Source organism: Callithrix jacchus, chromosome 3 (genome assembly GCF_049354715.1).
Source record: "Callithrix jacchus isolate 240 chromosome 3, calJac240_pri, whole genome shotgun sequence".
NCBI lineage: Eukaryota > Metazoa > Chordata > Mammalia > Primates > Cebidae > Callithrix > Callithrix jacchus.
This window is the reverse complement of record NC_133504.1, coordinates 192,417,021-192,434,039: the sequence shown is the minus strand read 5'-3', so window position 1 is coordinate 192,434,039 and position 17,019 is coordinate 192,417,021. Positions and strand designations below refer to the sequence as shown.

The window sequence follows — 17,019 nt, the reverse complement described above, 5'->3', positions numbered from 1 at the left end:
GCAAAGACTCTTGAGTTTCTGTTCTGGGGAGGAAGGGGAGCCAGCTGCTGCTTCCTTGGCAGGGGAGAGGCCCACACTTCCCCAGAGACAGCAGTCGCAGGAGCTGGAGACACCCCTCCATTGGCTTGGAGGAGAGCACGTTCCCTCCCGACCCCACCTGGCATCCAGGAGGGCCTGGCGCCGGGACGGGGCAGTGGCTATTCTGCCCTGGAAAGGCGCAGATCCCTAGGGCAGCCCCAGCCAGCAGCGTCAGGAAGGTTCCAGGAGACCCAGACATGCTGCTCCCTAGAGAGGGGTCCTGACAATTGTTGTGTGGTCAATTCCTGAATCTTCTGGTAGGCCCACTGGCCTACTTCCTTGTAAAATCCAGTTTTATTGAATCCGGCTAAGTCAGTTTAGCAGAAAACCCTTCTCCTGGAGATCTGACTGGGGTCCTCATCCTCCACCCTTGCCTCCAGGTCTGTCTGATTGCCCTGCCTATCTCCAGTAGAATCCCCTAATCCCTGATGTCCCTCATTTTCCATCCAATGACCTTACCCTGCTCCTCGGCCAGCACCCATGGCAAGCTCCGTCACATGGTCCCTGTACCTATAGTGCTACTCCTGAATAAAGTCTTCCTCACCAAGCTTTACCAAGTGTCACGGAATCATCTTTTCTTATGGTCAAACACGGATGTTCTGGGGAAGCAAGTGTGGGCAGCAGCTAGGGGTGGCACTGAGCATCCAGCAGACTGGGTGTGGGGGGACCCCCAGCAGCCAGGCAGACGGCTTCTCTCTGGGCTGGGGTCAGGAACCTCCTCTGTCGGCAGACAACATCCTGCTGGGAGTGAAGTCTGAGACTCAGGAGGACAGTCCCATGGGGCTGCTGGGGGAGCAGGAATTCCTGAGTGGGGTGAGGCAAGGGCAGCACAGGGTCACCTGGGGCCCTGGACCCGGTAGAGCTGAGACAGGCCTGTGGTCAGGGTCCTAGGTGGGAGGGACCTGAAGGTGCAGGTCTGCGGTTTAGATAGAGGTTGTTCTGGCTGGACCGCCCCGGGGTGGAGGTGGGTGAGAACGGAGGGAGACTCCCTTGGAGAGAAAATGGGTAGCGGAGGTCCTGGTCCTCCCGCCAGCTGGCTGGCCGCATGGACTTCTGGAAAGAACAGCCAGGCAGGGTGAAATCACTGGTGTTTATTGGCTGTGATTCCATCCGGAGAGAACACAGGCAGGGGTCCGGACATGCAGGAGGAGGCGCAGGCGCAGGACAGACGGACAGAGGACACCGCGGTCTAGGCTAAGCTCGGCGGCCCGGGGCGCCATGCGCTGGGAACGGGGTGCGCAGGTTCTACGAGAGGACGCCCTGTCTGCTCAGAACTGGCTTTGTAAGGTGTGAAGACAGGAGTTTTTGAAAGACACGACCCGGGAGAAGTCGGCGAGAGGGCACAGGGCGAGCAGCACGGACAGCCACGTCCCCACCGGCCGCGTCCCCAGGGCGCAGGGGCGCGGTGGCATCTGCCCGGAGGGGCGTCGGTGGTTAGTATTGCAGTCTAAGGTTATGGCTTCTCTAAAGCTATGTAAGGTCATGAAGGTCAATGCCAAGCCACGCCCTGGCCCGAAACACGTGGAGACTTAATGCATTTTTGATGTGGACGGAAAGGGCCTGGGGCGCCGAGGCAACGCCTGTCAAGGTAAAACTCATTAAATGCAAAGACCTCATTTACCTGAGATTCAACAAATCGTGATGGAAATTAAACATGGACGGAGGAGAACCGAGGGCTCGGGGCCGCCCCGCAGGTCCGCCAGGTGGATTCGTCCGCACTCGCGCCGGCTCCACGCAGCGAACCCCGCAGGCCCCACCCGAGGGACTGGCCACGCCGGGAGGAGGTGCTGGGCGGGAGCGCGGGGTCTCCAGCGTCCGGAGCCCCCTCCCCCGGGTGCCTCGGGCCTCTGCGGCTCGTGTGGAGGGTGCGGTGTTCGAAAGCGAAGGCAAGGTCCTCTCCAGGGAGAAGCAGCAGCCGCGTCGGCGGAGAGGCAGGAGGCCGGGAGTGGGCGCGGGGGACGGGTCGAGGACTCGGGAAGAGCGGGGTGACGGGGGTGGGGGCCGAGAGTCCCCCAGAGCTATTGCTTAGTTTCCTTTAGTTTGGAAGTGAACATGGCCGTGGCGTTCGCAAGAAGCAAAACCTTCCAGAGAGAAGAGAGGGGAGGACTGGGACAGACAAAAACGGACAGGGGTGCGAGGGGGGCAGCCCCGGGGGTGCACACCGGCCACGCGCGGACGCGAACACTCCACTCGGGGAGGCGCCGTCCGGACCCCGGAGTCCGCGCTCGGGAGGGGGCCGGGCTCCGGCCGCACCCCCATTTCCTATGGCTGTGCTCCTGTGGCCCCGATAGGCCCCACCGCCGCGGACGACGCGCACAGGGGTGGTCGCGGGGGCTGCCCTTGCGGCGGCCCTGGCCTCGGGCGCGGCTGGGTGGGCGGTAAACGGCGAGAGGAAGGGGCGTCCCAGGCGCTGGGGCTCCAGCCACCCGCGGGCAGAGGAGCGCGGGGCTGGTCCCCGGCCCGCGGCGACTTAGCTGTCCTGGGGGCGCGCGCCCCTGGCCGGGTGGGGAGGCGGCGGGAGGGGCGCAGGCGGGCGGGCCTGGGGCTATATGGCTTATATCGCAAGGGGGCTGCACTCTGCTCGTCCCTGGGGGCCTCCGCGGCAGGTCTGTTGGGGACGGGGCGGGGGCTCCGCGGGGCCGTGTCCCGCACGGGGCTACTTCTTGAGCATGTCCTGCAGCGGCCCGGGCAGGTACTTGATGACGGTGTCCAGAATGCTCTCGTCCTCCTCCTCGACCTCGTCCCCGCAGCCCGGCGGGATGGCCTTCTTGGGCCGCGTCAGGCTCCCCTCCGAGTTGGCCTCCATGGCGGCCTGGGCCTCGGCCTCGCGCTCCTCCTTCTTCTTGATGCCATACTGCGGGGGAGGCGGGGGTCAGAGCGGGGGTCCCGGCGGCTCCGGGGCAGGCCACGACCTCCCGGCCCGGGCGGGTGGGGGGCAGGGGGTGGCCGGGAAACCCCGGAAGGTGTTTGCACGGCCCCCTGGCCCACCAGGCACAGGAGGACCCCAGAAGGAGAAGAGACCCCACCCTCTTCTGAGCTGACATGCGGGGAGCAGGGGCTTCCATCTTCCTTGAGAGGGGGCCACAGCCCCACCTCTGGCTCCAAGCCCAGCCCAGCCCCCATTATCCTGCCTTCCCGGAAGCCTCCAGCCTGGGGCAGGGAGGGGTGGGCAGGAGGCTTCTCGCAGAGGTAGGGAGAAACAGCCACCCGGCAGATGACCCTCCTGCCCAGCGCCTGCAGTCACTCCCCAGCCTGACCAAGGCTGCCTGAATGCGGCCAGGGCCCCAGCAGGGCCACTCCCTGGCAGGCCACTGCAGCTCCGTGGGCAGTCACTTCCAGGCACTGCGGTCCTGGAATCCCGCCCAGTGCTGGCCTCACCGCGCCCTGTCCACCTCGCTTCTCATCCCCCGTGCATGTGTCTGTCCGTCTCCCCTCTGTAGGGCTGAACATTGGCCTCCTGCTCTCGTTTGAAAACAGGTCTTTGTTGTGATTACGGTAAGGGTGGGGACGAGACCGTCATGGATTTGAGGGGCCTGAAGTTCAGTGAGAGCGTCCTTGTAAGAGGCAAAGGACCGACAGGTGAACGGGGCAGGCATATGAAAGCCGAGGAAATCTGGAGTGGTTCGGCCACAAGCCAAGAAACACCAGGGACTGTGGGATACCCAGACGAAGGAGGGGCAGGGAAAGACCCTCCAGGCCTTCAGAATTGCGAGAGAATAAATTTCTGATGTCAGGCACCTGGGTTTTGATTCTTGATCAATACACTTCCCACCCCACACTCCTCCACCCCTCCCAGCCTTCCTGTGAGCCACCAGACCAGGGAGCCTGTGGTCATGGTGAGGCCACAGAACCACGAACAGCCTCCTGCCCAGGAAGGTGGGAACTGGTGGGGCTGGGCTGGCCCGGAAGGATTGGGGGCCTGATGTCCTCGAGGAGCTGCTCGTCCATCCCCCCACAGGACCCCTGGGCCAGGTCCAAGGCCCTGGGTGATTAAGGGTGCTGTGGAGCAGTGAAGGTGTTGGCAGCTGCATCCAGGAGAAAGCTTTTAGGAGGGGAGGGGGCGCTCGCACTTTACAGGACCCAGGAGCACACCTGGAAATTGACAGCTAGAGAGGGGGGCCTTTCTGTCTGGGAGGAGCCCCTCCCCCTGCCATTTCCTGCTCTTGGTGCTGGACAACTCCTGGCTCTCTAAGGAGGCCCCTCCCTCCTCCCAGATGTGGGGCTGCTGTGTGCCTCCCAACCCCACTGAGGGCAGCCTCCGCACCTCTTCCCCTCCCTGGGGCTGCAAGTGGCTCTGGGTGTGGGGGCCAGGGCCCCCTTCAGTGAGATGGAGAGGAGGGTGCCACGCTCTCAGCCACCTGCACCAGAGCACCACCTGGCCACTGAGGAGAGGGACGGTGGGCTCACCCCAGTCCTCAGCAGCCCCTGTACGCTCTTGACAGAGCCGGGAATGTGGGGGTCTCCTTGGAGAGGTGAAGGGCACAGGGCAGGGACGTCTTCCGCAGGAACAGGGTGTCACCCAGAGAACAGAGCCCTGACCCCCATGGGCAGCAAGAGTAGCCCGGTTCTCATCCCAGCCATCCTTAGCGGGAAAAGCAGCGTCTCCAGGCAGGGAGGTGGAGGGGCCTGTGCTCATCCTGTGGGGCCGGGTGTGGGCTGGGGAGAGCAATGCCCCTAGGAGCTAGATCTGGCCGGAGGGAGCTTCCCTCCAGCCAGGGGTGTGGGGTCTGTGCACGCCATGGCAACGTGTGCCCAACCCAGGTGCTGCTGGGCATGAGGGCCAGGGCTACTCTGCTGGGAACACGGGCTCCGGGGCTGGGCTGCACACCACAGCGTGGCTTCCATGCACTCCGGCTGAGACCCGGTTCCTGAGGCACAAACGCGCAGGCACACCCAGCCCTAGGCCCATGGGAAGTAACACCCGAGGATGGGAGTGGCCGCTGGGGGAGCCTGGGGGGCCCTGACACATTTGAGGTGAGACCCTGAACCCTGAAAACACTGTTGCAGAGAAAAAAGGGCAGTGGGTGCAGATCAATATTGAGAACCAATAACAGGACCAGACAGCCAGCATTCAGCAGCCACGTGGACGCCTGCGACCTGCTGCACGAGCTGTGGGGGTGCAGTGTATTGGAGGCTGGTGGGCCCTGAGAAGACCCCTGCAGGAAGGCCCAGGTGTGAGCTGCCCAATGCGGGTGGCTGGAAACTTACACAGGCCAGAGGTGGGTGAGCGCTCGGAGCTCGGGGGCCAGTCTCACCCCACCCCTCCCCGGGCCTGGGCCTGTCCAGATGGCTGCCTGACAGGAGGTTTGGGCGACATGCTCCACTGGGAACTGCCTGGGGGGGGGGCTGGGCACTCCAAAAGGACCCAGTCCCCATCTGCAGAGAAGGCTTGGACAGGGCAGCTCAGTACAGCTTCTCTAACCAACAACCCCTGAGATGCCTGGGAGTGCCACAGCCCGGGGATGCTGGAGGCAGGCAATGTTCTGATCAGGTGACCACGCCTGACGGGGCCCCCCACACCCAAAGGCTCTGAGAAGGAGGGCTCTGTGGGGAAGGTGTGGACTGGGGGCTCCAGGGGAGTCTAGTGTGACAGCCTCCAGAGCAGAGAGCTGGTGCTTCCAGGGCCTGATGGGCTGGTGGGCTGCGGAGGAGGCTGTTCTTGTGGGCGGGTGTGTGGCCTCAATCCCTGCCACCTGCTGCTCTCTGAGGGGCTCAGACCAAGGCAGGAGTGCAGGGCCTGGGCAGCAAGGTCGGCCAGCTCTGGGCCCCACACGGAAGCCGGGGAGGTGCTTACGCTTCTCCCTTCCTGGGCCTCCATCTCCCTGGCCTCTCCCGTTCACTGGAGGGAGCAGCTGCTGCATCCTGTCCAGGTCATGCAGCCCCGACACTGCTGGCCCTGTCCCCGCAGCCCTTGGAGGCCGAACATGACCCCCTGAGCCTGTCCTGACCTGCCTCTGGGGATCCCGAGGAATGACATGGTCTGGAACAACCCTTGTCCCTCTGAGATCACGCCAGCAGAAGCCAGAGCCCCAGAGGCCCCGGCCGGCTCTGGAGACCCTGCCTGGACACATGGACCCAGACACAGCCTTCCCAGCCCTCCCCCCACCAATGCCTTCCATCCCTTCCTCAGCCCCACCCCACCGTCACCTCCACTTCGACCCAGCAGAGCTCTTAGCTCTGTTCCCTGTTCTCTGTCTGTCTCCGCCTTGGTGGCTGTCTCTGTCTCTCTCTATCTCACCCCTCTGTGTCTCTCTCTATCTCTCCCCTCTGTCTTTCTCCCTCTGTCTCTATCTCTCCCCTCTGTCTCTCTCTGTCTCTCTCCCTCTCTCCGTTTCTCTCTTTGCCTCTCCCTCTCTCTGTCTCTGTCTTTTTCTCTGTCACTCCATCTCCATCTCTCTCCTCTGTCTGTCTCTCTTCCTCTCTGTTTCTGTGTCTCTCTCTCCCTCTGTCTCTCCCTCTGTCTCCCTCTCTGTGTCTGTCTCTTTCTCTCTATGTCTCTGTCTCTCTCTGTTCTCTGACTCCTCCTCCCTTCTCCTCCTTTCCACGTCCCCCACTCCTGATACCCAGTCTTCTCCTGGGCTCATCCGAGGGTTCCTGGCTGAGATACTGCATTTTCTGCTGACTTCTGAAACCTGGGTCAGCTGGGGGTGCTGGGTGCGTGAGGCACCACCACAGAAAAGCCCATAAACAGGAGGCCCCTGGGAATGTCCAGGGACCCTGGGTGGGATGCCAGGGCACCCGGCACCCACTCCCATCAACGGCTGCTCTGTACCCTCCAGGGTGTATGCCAGGGGAATCCGTGGGTGGGGAGGGCGGCACTGCTGGGCTGGCCTTTTGGATAGAGGGGCGGCATGTGTGCCTCCTGGGCAGCTCCCGCCCTCCCATGCCAACCTCTGTCCACTTCAGGCGCTCCGGCCTCCCCACAAGACGTCCTGGAGCCCACCCTTCCCTGGGTGCCGCTGACACAAGGCTGGGTCCACGAGTTCTGGGTGCCTTGGGCAGCAGGGAGCGGGCCTGGGGGTCTGAGCCTTCCCACCCGGCAGCCAGGCCATCTTGGCCGGTCCAGGGCAGGGGACTGAGGTGACCCTCTGGGAAACACAGCTTCGGCCTGCCAGGCCTGCCAGGCCCCCTCAGGGCCAGGGCATGGGGTGAAGCACTTGGCTCCAGGCAGCACCCAAGGCCTCTCCTATGTGGGAGGTGAACATTTCCCAGTTCCCTCACCCCTGCCTGGGGATCCTCGCCTCTGCTGCCGTCTGTGCCCACCTGGCTTCTAGCCAGGGCCGTGCTGGAGCCACCCAGGAGGCAGGAGTGCAGCCGGACACAGGCCTCCCTCAGCGCCCGCTGCTTCCTGCGCCTCACACCCGTCCTGACCTGGCCGGTGTTGGGACAAAGCTGAGGGGGTGACTGCCTATGGCTGTCCCTGCGCTGGGAGCCTGGGCCTTGCCGCTGGCTCAGCCTCTGGACCCGCACCCGCTCTGGACCGCCTCGCAAATCCCAGCGGCCGCCCCCTCCCTGCGGCCTTACACCAGGCCAGGCTCATCTCGGAGGTTCCTCCAGGCCAGGCGGCTGCCCCATGACCCCCGCCCCGGGGCAACCAGGCTCCACCTTCTCCCACAGGGCTGGCCATTGGAACGCAGGCCCAGGAAGCACCGGGCCGGCCCTGTGGTCAGGAGCAGGATGGGCTGGGCACACAGAGGGAACCCAATCCAGAACCCCAACCCTCTCTGCCACCCTGAACCCGCAAAGGGGAGGAAACCCAGGGGGACGCCCGCCCCTTCTCCCGCGGCCCTTCCTCCCAGACCCTGCTGGACTCAGGGCCGCCTTCCGTCAGGCAGGCGGGCCCGGCCCGGCGCGCACCTTGTCCCGGATGCCCTGGCGCATGGCCTCGCGCTCCGCCTCCATCTTGGCGTACTTGGCCTTGCGCTCCTCCTCCGCCTGGCGCAGGGCCTCCTGCCGCTCCTCCTCCTTCTTGGCGGCGTCTGGGTCCTTCTCCTCATCACCCCCGAGCATCTTCCCCATGTCCTTGGTGGCCCCTGGGACAGAAGTAGGTGGTTCAGACCACCCCATTCAGACACCTAAGGCTGGACTAGTGTCTCAGTCATATACCCCCAAGCCTCCATGCACCCGACCCTCTTGCTGCCCCACGACCCTCCAGCCACTCCCCGCACCCTCCAGCCACACCCCCACCGCCATCACCCCCTCCTGTTGCACCCCTCACCTCCGTCCACCCCTGACCCTCCTGCTGCACCCCCCCATCTGCCCCTGACCCTCCTGCCGAGGCCCCCCACCTCCATCCACCCCACCCTCCAGCCACTCTCCCCACCTCCATCACCCCCCTCCTGCGGCGCCCCCCACCTTTATCAGGCGGTGTCCCCTATCTCCATCTGCCCCTTGACCCTCCTGCCCCGGAAGCTCCATCCAGTGTGCTGGGGTCTCCTGCTTTGTTTTCTGTTTCTCAAGGGACACAGGCCCTCCATGAGGGGTGGGAGAGGTGCAGTGTGGCTGCGTCTGTGTGTGCACCTGTGTGTGAGTGCGTGCTCATGCTGACGTGCACCACACGTGGTTGTACGTCTGTATGTGGTTCTGTGTCTGTGTAATATGCATGCCTGGCTGTGTGGTTCTGTGTGTGTTGGTTGACTGTGGTTGTGTGATCAGACTTGTGGTTGTGTGTGCAGTGGTGTGTGAGTTCCTAGGGGCTGAAGCATCTTCTCTGGTCCTGTGTCCAGCAGAGACCTGGCCTCCTGGAGATGGTGTGGTTCAGGGTCTATGCAGGCGGTGGGTCTCGGGGCAGGGCTGGCTGTCAGAGGCAAGGTCACCAGTTCTGACTCCCGGGGTGGACGCTGGCACAGGGTTGGGCAGGGGCCCTGCTGAGGCTACAGCGACTGCTCATTGCTGGCACCCAGGCCCTAATTTCTCTGCAGTGCCAGCCACCACTTTTCTCATGAGCTCTTGATTCACAGGCCCCACAAACACCTCCCTAAACAGCTGTGTGACTCAGCCCCCAGGACAGAGCGGCATCATCACAGTCTCTGAATCCAGCAGGGCCCAGAGAGCAGCTCCAGGGAGCAGAGCAGGCCAGCTGCACCCAGCACATGGGTGTCACTGAGGGAGGTCACCCCACCCAGCATTGCAGGGGTGCTCCGGGACCAGCCTAGTGTGTGAGGGGACTCCGCCACGGGTTGTTCCTACAAAATGCTCTCCTCCACAGCACCCCAGGCCTCTCTGCAGGCGATCCTCGGTGCTCAATGCTCAGTGCTTGGGCACGGGTCTCTGCCCTCCTTGAAGGTCTTGCCTCTGGCTGTGGCCCCTGGATGCCAGACCTCCTAAGGACTGCCCCCAGCCAGCTGAGCATGCCTCAGGTATAAATCATCAGGTGGAAATGTGGGTTGGCCTAGTACCACCCAGTCACTTTCCACCTGGGTCCAGATGTTCCCCGCACCCTGTCTGTGAATTCATCAGCTCTGAGTCCCTGTTGCTCCGGGTGCCTCCACCCCATTACTACTTTGATACTGGGAAGGTCCATGCTGTACGGTCCATGCCGCAGGAGATGCCCTCGCCTGTAGCTGCCTCTGCCAGTCCCTCAGGAGGGAGCTTCCCATCCAGGGTGGCAGGAGCTGTCGTGTGAAAGGACCCCGGCTGTTGGTGGGAGGAGAACAGCTTTTTGGTTGAGGGGTCTGCGCTGAAGGCGTCCCTCGGACGGGCCAGGCCTGCATCCTGCAGGCCTCTCACCGCACCTGTTTCCCTGCCCCCAATAACCTGGCTGCCCAAAGCTATCACAGGCAGTGGGGTGTGGGGAGAACAAGCCCATCTTGTGGCCTCATCACTGTAGGGACAGGCAGGCAGCCTATGCGGGCCATGGGGCTGATGGCACAGAGCTGGACTCAACAAAAAGCTAGGAGCCTTGTGGTCAGTTTTCAGACCCATCTGCAGCATTTTGCAAAGCAGATTTTAGGCCAGTGACTGGAGGGAAACTGGGTCACAGAGTAGAGTTGCTCATAGATTCTTCTAACAGTCCCTGGTGGTTGGACCGGAAGCTCTCTGCCTCCCACGCTGCTGTCTCTGGCAGGTGTGTGGGGGAGGCAAGGACAGCCCCCACAGTCCTGACTGCCTTTATGCAAACCTTACTCCCCAGGAGAAAAGCCAATTCACCCTAAAGTGAGTGACCCATAGCTCCTTTCCCTCCTGGAAGGACTGGTGTCTGGAAGGAGGTGGGTGAGCCTGACCTCTCCCCACATTGCTGTCCCCAGGGAGGGAAAGGTGTTCCTGGCTGGGGTGCGGGCTGCAGGGCTCCCCAGCTCTGTGGGCTGTCCCTCCCCTCTCTTCCAGCTTATCACATAGGCTCTGGGTCTAAAGCACCAGGTGTGCTGCGCTCTGCTCCCCAGGTGCCTGTGGGGGGCCCTTCCCTCTGAGAGTGTGGGGGTCCCACTTGAGCTCTTGGCTGGTCCAGGCGCCACAGGCCTCTCTGGAAGACCCACCTCTAAGAAGCGGGAGGAGCCCGGGATTCAAGCTCCCCAGGCTGTAAAGCCCCTCAGCTCAGAGGGACCCACTCTTGGGGCGACCTGGCTGGAGCCTGGGGAGAGCCACAGACGCTGCCCACGCCCACTTTTCTGCTTGGGCACTGCGCGCAGTCGCCTCCAGAACCGCTTCCAAAAGCGGGGAATGGGGCGCAGCCAGGACAGCAGCAGAAACTGCGGGAAGCTTGTTCCTGGCAGAGAAACACAACGTGCCATTTGCTCTCCTGGCACAGATGCCTGAGCGGCGGGACCAGCGCAGCCTGGGGGCAACCGAGCGCTGCCGCTGCGACCTGGCTGGCCTCGACCCCGACGCCCAGAGACCCCGCCACCCCCTGACCCCTACGCCTCCCGATCTCAAGACCCTGCGGGCCTCTGGACCCCAGTGATCACAACACCCCGAGATCCCGCTGGCCCCTGGAAGCAGGAGCTGCGGTCCGCGGGGTCCTAGGTGCACCCACATCCCCAGGAGAGTGGTGCTGGGACATCCCCGGTTTCCAGAGGAGGCGGCTACGGCGTGGGACTGTCCCACGTGGTCCCTGAGGCTGAGACACCCCAAGGCTGAGACCCCCAAGGCCGTCGCTCTCGAGTCTCCGATTGCAGGCGGGTCAGATCGGAAGCCCGGGGTCCCGCTAGGGCTGGGGTTCGCTACTGGCCTCACCACACAGCGGCCGAACCCACCCTCCCTGGTTCTCTGAGCCTCGGCTTCCCCGTGAGAGGTGGAGGCGGTGGGGGGCCACTGGGAGCGACCCCTTGGGGATGACGGGGCTGGCACTCTCCCACAACCGTGTAGTCCGATAAAGCCCCCTGGAGGGGGAGCTCAGCCCCACCCAGGAGTCTGCCGCTTCCTGCGGGTTCGGATCGCGGATGCCTCCCTGGCCCTGCTGAGACCCAACCGCCCACCCCACCTGGTGGCAGCAGAAGGGGCGGAAGCTGAGAGGTTTTCTCTGCAGAGATGCGAGGTGGGTGGGGTCCTTGGAGCTACAGCTCTTCTTATGGGGAACCCACTCCCCAGACCTTTGCTGGAGCAGCCCCTAGGCTCCCAGGACACCCAGGCAGGTTTTAGGGGAACTGCTTCTGTACAGCTGCCCCTGGGGTGAAACCCTGCTCAGCACTCCCTGACATTGTAAGTGCAATGACAGTGGCTGCACCCAATTTACTGTGCATTATACATAATTTAAATTACATCCATTAAAGTTGATATTTAAAGCTTCATTCTGAACTAATTTTAGATTTACAGAAGAGTCACAGAGATCGTATGAGAGGGCTCTTGTGTGCGGTGCCTGGGCCTCCCTAGACGCTGACACTGCCCCCGCCGCCACCAAGTGCTCATCACAGCTGACAGCAGACACGGTGTCAGCTGCCACCCAACTGCAGGCTTCGTCACCACTTTTCCAGATATCTTTCTTTGTTGTAGGATATCAAATCCCATTCCGTTTTTTTTTTTTTTTTGGCCAGGCACAGTGGCTCATGCCTGTAATCCCAGCACTTTGGGAGGCCGAGGCGGGTGGATCACGAGGTCAAGAGATAGAGACCATCCTGGTCAACATGGTGAAACCCCATCTCTACTAAAAATGCAAAAAATTAGCTGGGCACAGTGGCGCGTGCCTGTAATCCCAGCTACTCAGGAGGCTGAGGCAGGAGAATTGCCTGAACCCAGGAGGCGGAGGTTGCGGTGAGCCGAGATCGCGCCATTGCACTCCAGCCTGGGTAATGAGAGCGAAACTCCATCTCAAAAAAAAAAAAATTTTTTTTTTCTTGAGACAAAGTCTCATTCTGTCACCCAGGCTGGAGTGCAGTGGTGTGATTTCTATTTACTGCAACCTTCATCTCCTGGGTTCAAATGATTCTCCTGTCTCAGCCTCCCGAGTAGCTGGGATTACAGGCTCTTGCCACCACACCTGGCTAATTTTTGTATTTTTAGTAGAGATGGGGTTTCACCATGTTGGCCAGGCTGGTCTCGAACTCCTGACTTCAGGTGATCTACACATCTCAGCCTCCCAAAGTGCTGGGATTACAGGCGTGAGGCACCGAACCTGGCCAAAAGTTATTATTATTATTTTTTTGAGACAGAACTTCGCTCTTGTTGCCCAGGCTGCAGTGCAATGGCATGATCTCAGCTCACCACAACCTCCGCCTCCCAGGTTCAAGCAGTTCTCCTGCCTCAGCTTCCCGAGTAGCTGGGATTACAGGCATGCAACACCATTCCAAGCTAATTATTTTGTATTTAGTAGAGATGGGGTATCACCACATTAATCAGACTGGTCTCAAACTCCTGACTTCAGGTGATCTATCCACCTCGGCCTCCCAGAGTGCTGGGATTACAGTCTTGAGCCACTGGGCCTGGTAAGTTAATTTTTAAGAAGGAAAGATTACCTTCTTTTTTTTTTTGAAATGAGGTCTCATTCTGTCACCAGGCTGGAGTGCAGTGGCATGATTTTGGCTCACTGCAACCTCTGCCTCCCCAGTTCAGGCGATTCTTCTGCCTCAGCCTCCCAAGTAGCTGGGAGTACAGGCATGCATCACCACGCCGGGCTAAGTTTCATATTTTTGGTAGAGATGGGGTTTCACCATATTGGCCAGGCTGGTCTTGAACTCCTGACCTCTTGATCTGCCCGACTCAGCCTCCCAAAGTGCTGGAATTACAGGTGTGAGCTACTGCACCCGGCTGGGCAAAATACTTTTTAACTCGAAACAAAACTATGTGGAAAATTATAGAATTGAATGAAAAATTGGCTGGGTGCAGTGGCTAATGCCTGTAATCCAAGCACTTTGGGAGGCTGAGGCAGGTGGATCACAAGGTCAGGAGATCAAGACCATCCTGGGCAACATGGTGAAACCCTGTCTTTACTAAAAATACAAAAAGTTAGCTGGGTATGGTGGGGCGTGTCTGTAATCCCAGCTACTCAGGAGGCTGAGGCAAGAGAATCGCCTGAACCCAGGAGGTGGAGGTTGCAGTGAGCCAAGATCCCACCACTGCACTCCAGCCTGGGTGATAGAGTGAGACTCCATCTCAAAAAAAAAAAAAAAAAAAAAAAAGGATTGAATGAAAAATTAAATAATATCTAAGTAAAGAAAGACACTTGTTATTTTTCTGGGCTGGGTAACTCCGCATGTAAAGATGTCCATCCTCCGTGAACTCCCAAGAGTTAAGAAGAAAATCCTGTGAAATCTGACAAGCTGAGTGTTGTATATAGACCTGCAAAAGGCCCATTTGCCAGGACAGGCACCTGAGGAAGAAGATGAGAGTGAGGTCCACCAGATCCCAAGACAGGGTGATGATGGTGAGGGCAAGGAAGACAGACAACAGGCCCAGAGTGGGGAGCTCATCCCCAGGCTCCCCTGGACACAGAACCCACATGTGGGACCAGAGACAGAGGTGGAGCCCCAGGACCCTGGAGAAAGAATGCAGTATCCCCAGATGGGGCAGGATATTTGATGGGAAAGCATACAAACTGGACTCCTGAACAATACACAGACACATTCTTGTTGATTATAGATCTAAATATGAATCCCAGCTACATGCAAGCAAAGAACAAAACAGTCCTCACCACCCTCTGGCCTGTCAGCAGCTGCATTGCTCTTTGTAGTTGTGCGGTTACCTGAAACGGGGCCGTCTGTTGTGTGTTTGCTTGTGATTGACAGTCTCTGCTAATAGAAAGCCCCACAGGAGCAGGCATGCCAGCCAGCTCAGGGCTGCAACCCTGGCACCTAGAGCAGAGCCTGGCACACAGCAGGTGCTCAGCAAATATTTGATAATCAATTTGTAAAAGGCAAGCAGTATTTGTAACGTACTCAGCCATAAATAAAACCTTAAGAAACCCCACAGCCAACGTGATGGTTGATGATAGAGAAACAGAACACTTTCCCCTTAGGCTCAGTGATGTGAACTGACGCTCGCTCTCATTGCTCCTGCTCAGCCTCGTGCCAAAGGACCTCACCAACACAGTATCAGCAAGAAAAACAAAAGGCATGGAGGTTGGTAAGGAAGAAGTAATGACAAGCATCTATGTAGAAAATCCTAAGGAATCTACAAAAATACTACTAGAAACAATAAGTGAATTGAGCAAGGTCATAAGTGACAAGATTAGTAAACAGCAAACAAATAGGTTTTTATATACTAGCAGCAAACAATTGGAAAGTGAAATTTAAAAACAATTCCACTGACAATGCTGCCAAAGCCATGAAATAACCTATGGCTTTATTTTTAAATTAATATGTATGACCACTTCACCAAAAACTACAGAACTGCTGAGCGAAATTAAAGACCTAAATGAACACAGAGATATACCATGTTCATGAATGCAATACCGTTACATCGGTTTTCCCCAGACGGATCTGCAGATTCAGTGCAATCCCAAGCAAAATGCAAGCTGACTTTTTGGAAAAAATTTATCACCTCGGGCCGGGCTCAGTGGCTCACGCCTATAATCCCAGCACTTTGGGAGGCCGAGGCGGGTGGATCACAAGGTCAAGAGATCGAGACCATCCTGGTCAACATGGCGAAACTCCGTCTCTACTAAAAATACAAAACATTAGCTGGGCATGGTGGCGCGTGCCTGTAATCCCAGCTACTCGGGAGGCTGAGGCAGGAGAATTGCTTGAACTCGGGAGGCAAAGGTTGTGGTGAGCCGAGATCATTCCATTGCACTCCAGCCTGGGCAACAAGAGCAAAATTCCGCCCCCCAAAAAAAAGAAAAGAAAAGAAAGAGGAAAAATTGATAAATTGAACTTCATTTACAGTAAACATTCTTGCTCTTCTGTGATATGAGATATAGACATGTTTTCATCTGTGCTCCTGGCTCACACTCTCATGGCCCTCGTTATAATGTTGGGGCTCTTTAGAATCAGGAAACGGAACCTCTCTCTCGGACTTTCTGCCTCCGTTCACCTGCGCAGGGCAGGGCTTGAATCTTCCCCTGACTTCCTGATGGTGAGTCAGAAACCCCCACTTCAGAGGGGCCCTGCCCTTCACTCTGGAGGAGGGAACGCTGCAGAGAGAGGCCAGGAAGAATCTGGACAGGCCGTGTTGGGTTAGGTCACACCCATTTCATTGGCTGCATTTATTGTCTCTTTTCTTTTCTTTCTTTTTTTTCTTTGGGAGAGAGTGTTGCTCTGTAGCCCATGCCGGAGAGCAGTGGTACAATCTTGGCTCACTGCAACCTTTGCCTCCTGGGTCCTAGTTCAAGCAATTCTCCTGCCTCAGCCTCCTGAACAGCTGGGACTACAGGGGTGCGCCACCATGCCCAGCTAATTTTCGTAATTTTTAGTAGAGACGGAGCTTCACCATATTGGCCATGGTGGTCTTGAACTCCTGACCTCATGATCCACCTGCCTCAACCTCCCAAAGTGCTGAGATTACAGGCGTGGGCCACCGTGCGCAGCCTAACTACAAGGACATCCATGCTTCCGTCATGCCTATCCAATGAAGTCTCCACAAGAGGCACAAAAGGCTGGGTTTGGGGAGCTTTGGGAGAGCTGGGCACATGGAGGCAGATAGGAAGGGGAGCAACTCATCCGTGTTCCAGAGGGCGGCATCCCAACTCCACAGGATGGAAGCTCCTGTGCTTGGGACCCTTCATCTGGCTATGTGTATCCTGGAAAATATCCTCTGTAGGCCGGGTGCGGTGGCTTACGCCTGAAATCCCAGCACTTTGGGAGGCTGAGGCAGGCAGATCACCTGAGGTCAGGAGTTTGAGACTAGCCTGGGCAACATGGTGAAACCCCATCTCTACTCAAAACACAAAAATTAGCCTGGCATGGTGGCGGGCACCTGTAATCCAAGCTACTCAGAAGTCTGAGGCAGGAGAATCGCTTGAACCTGAGAGGCAGAGGTGGCAGTGAGCTGAGAACGTGACACTGCACTCCAGCCTGGGTGGCAGAGCGAGACTAGATCTCAAAAAAAAAAAAAAAAAAAAAAAATCCTCTGTAATAAACCATGAGCATGTGTTTCCCTAAATTCCGTGAGCTTCTGTAGCAACTAAACAAACCCCATAGGGGGTTGTGTGAACCCTAACTTGAAGCTGGTCTTCAGACCTTCTAGGGTCCTGGACTTGCGACTGGTGGGATGGAGGGGGCAGTCCTGTGGGAGCCCTCGACCTATGCTTTCTGGGGCTGTCTCCAGGTCGATGGCGGCAGAATTGGACTGGACTGGAGGACACCCTCTGCTGTCCACTGCAGGGCTGAGTGCTTGCTGGGTGGGGAAAACCTCACACACTTGGTCACAGATGTCTTCTGTATTGATTGTCCTTGTGGTGTAAGGGCGGAGGGAAAAACTGAGCTTTTCTTAACATCTTCGAAAGACACAGTCTTAAAAAATGAAAAGGTATGTCACAGGCTGAGAGAATATATTTGCAAACCATACGTCTGATGGTCGGGCTCGGTGGCTGACGTCTGTGATCTCAGCACTTTGGGAGGCTGAGGCGTGCAG

General features: G+C 58.8%; 1 protein-coding gene across 1 annotated transcript in view; it reads right to left on the bottom strand.

The window, feature by feature from the left end:
• Positions 1-1,154: 1,154 nt before the first annotated feature.
• Positions 1,155-17,019, bottom strand: part of CPLX1 (complexin 1) — a 41,958-nt gene continuing 26,093 nt past the window's right edge. The window contains exons 3-4 of the mRNA XM_035294408.3: positions 7,936-8,111; positions 1,155-2,932 (exon numbers count right to left, since the gene is read on the bottom strand). Of these exons, the coding sequence (XP_035150299.1) occupies positions 2,735-2,932; positions 7,936-8,111 (374 nt within the window). The 3' untranslated portion in view covers positions 1,155-2,734. The remainder of the gene's footprint in view (positions 2,933-7,935; positions 8,112-17,019) is intronic.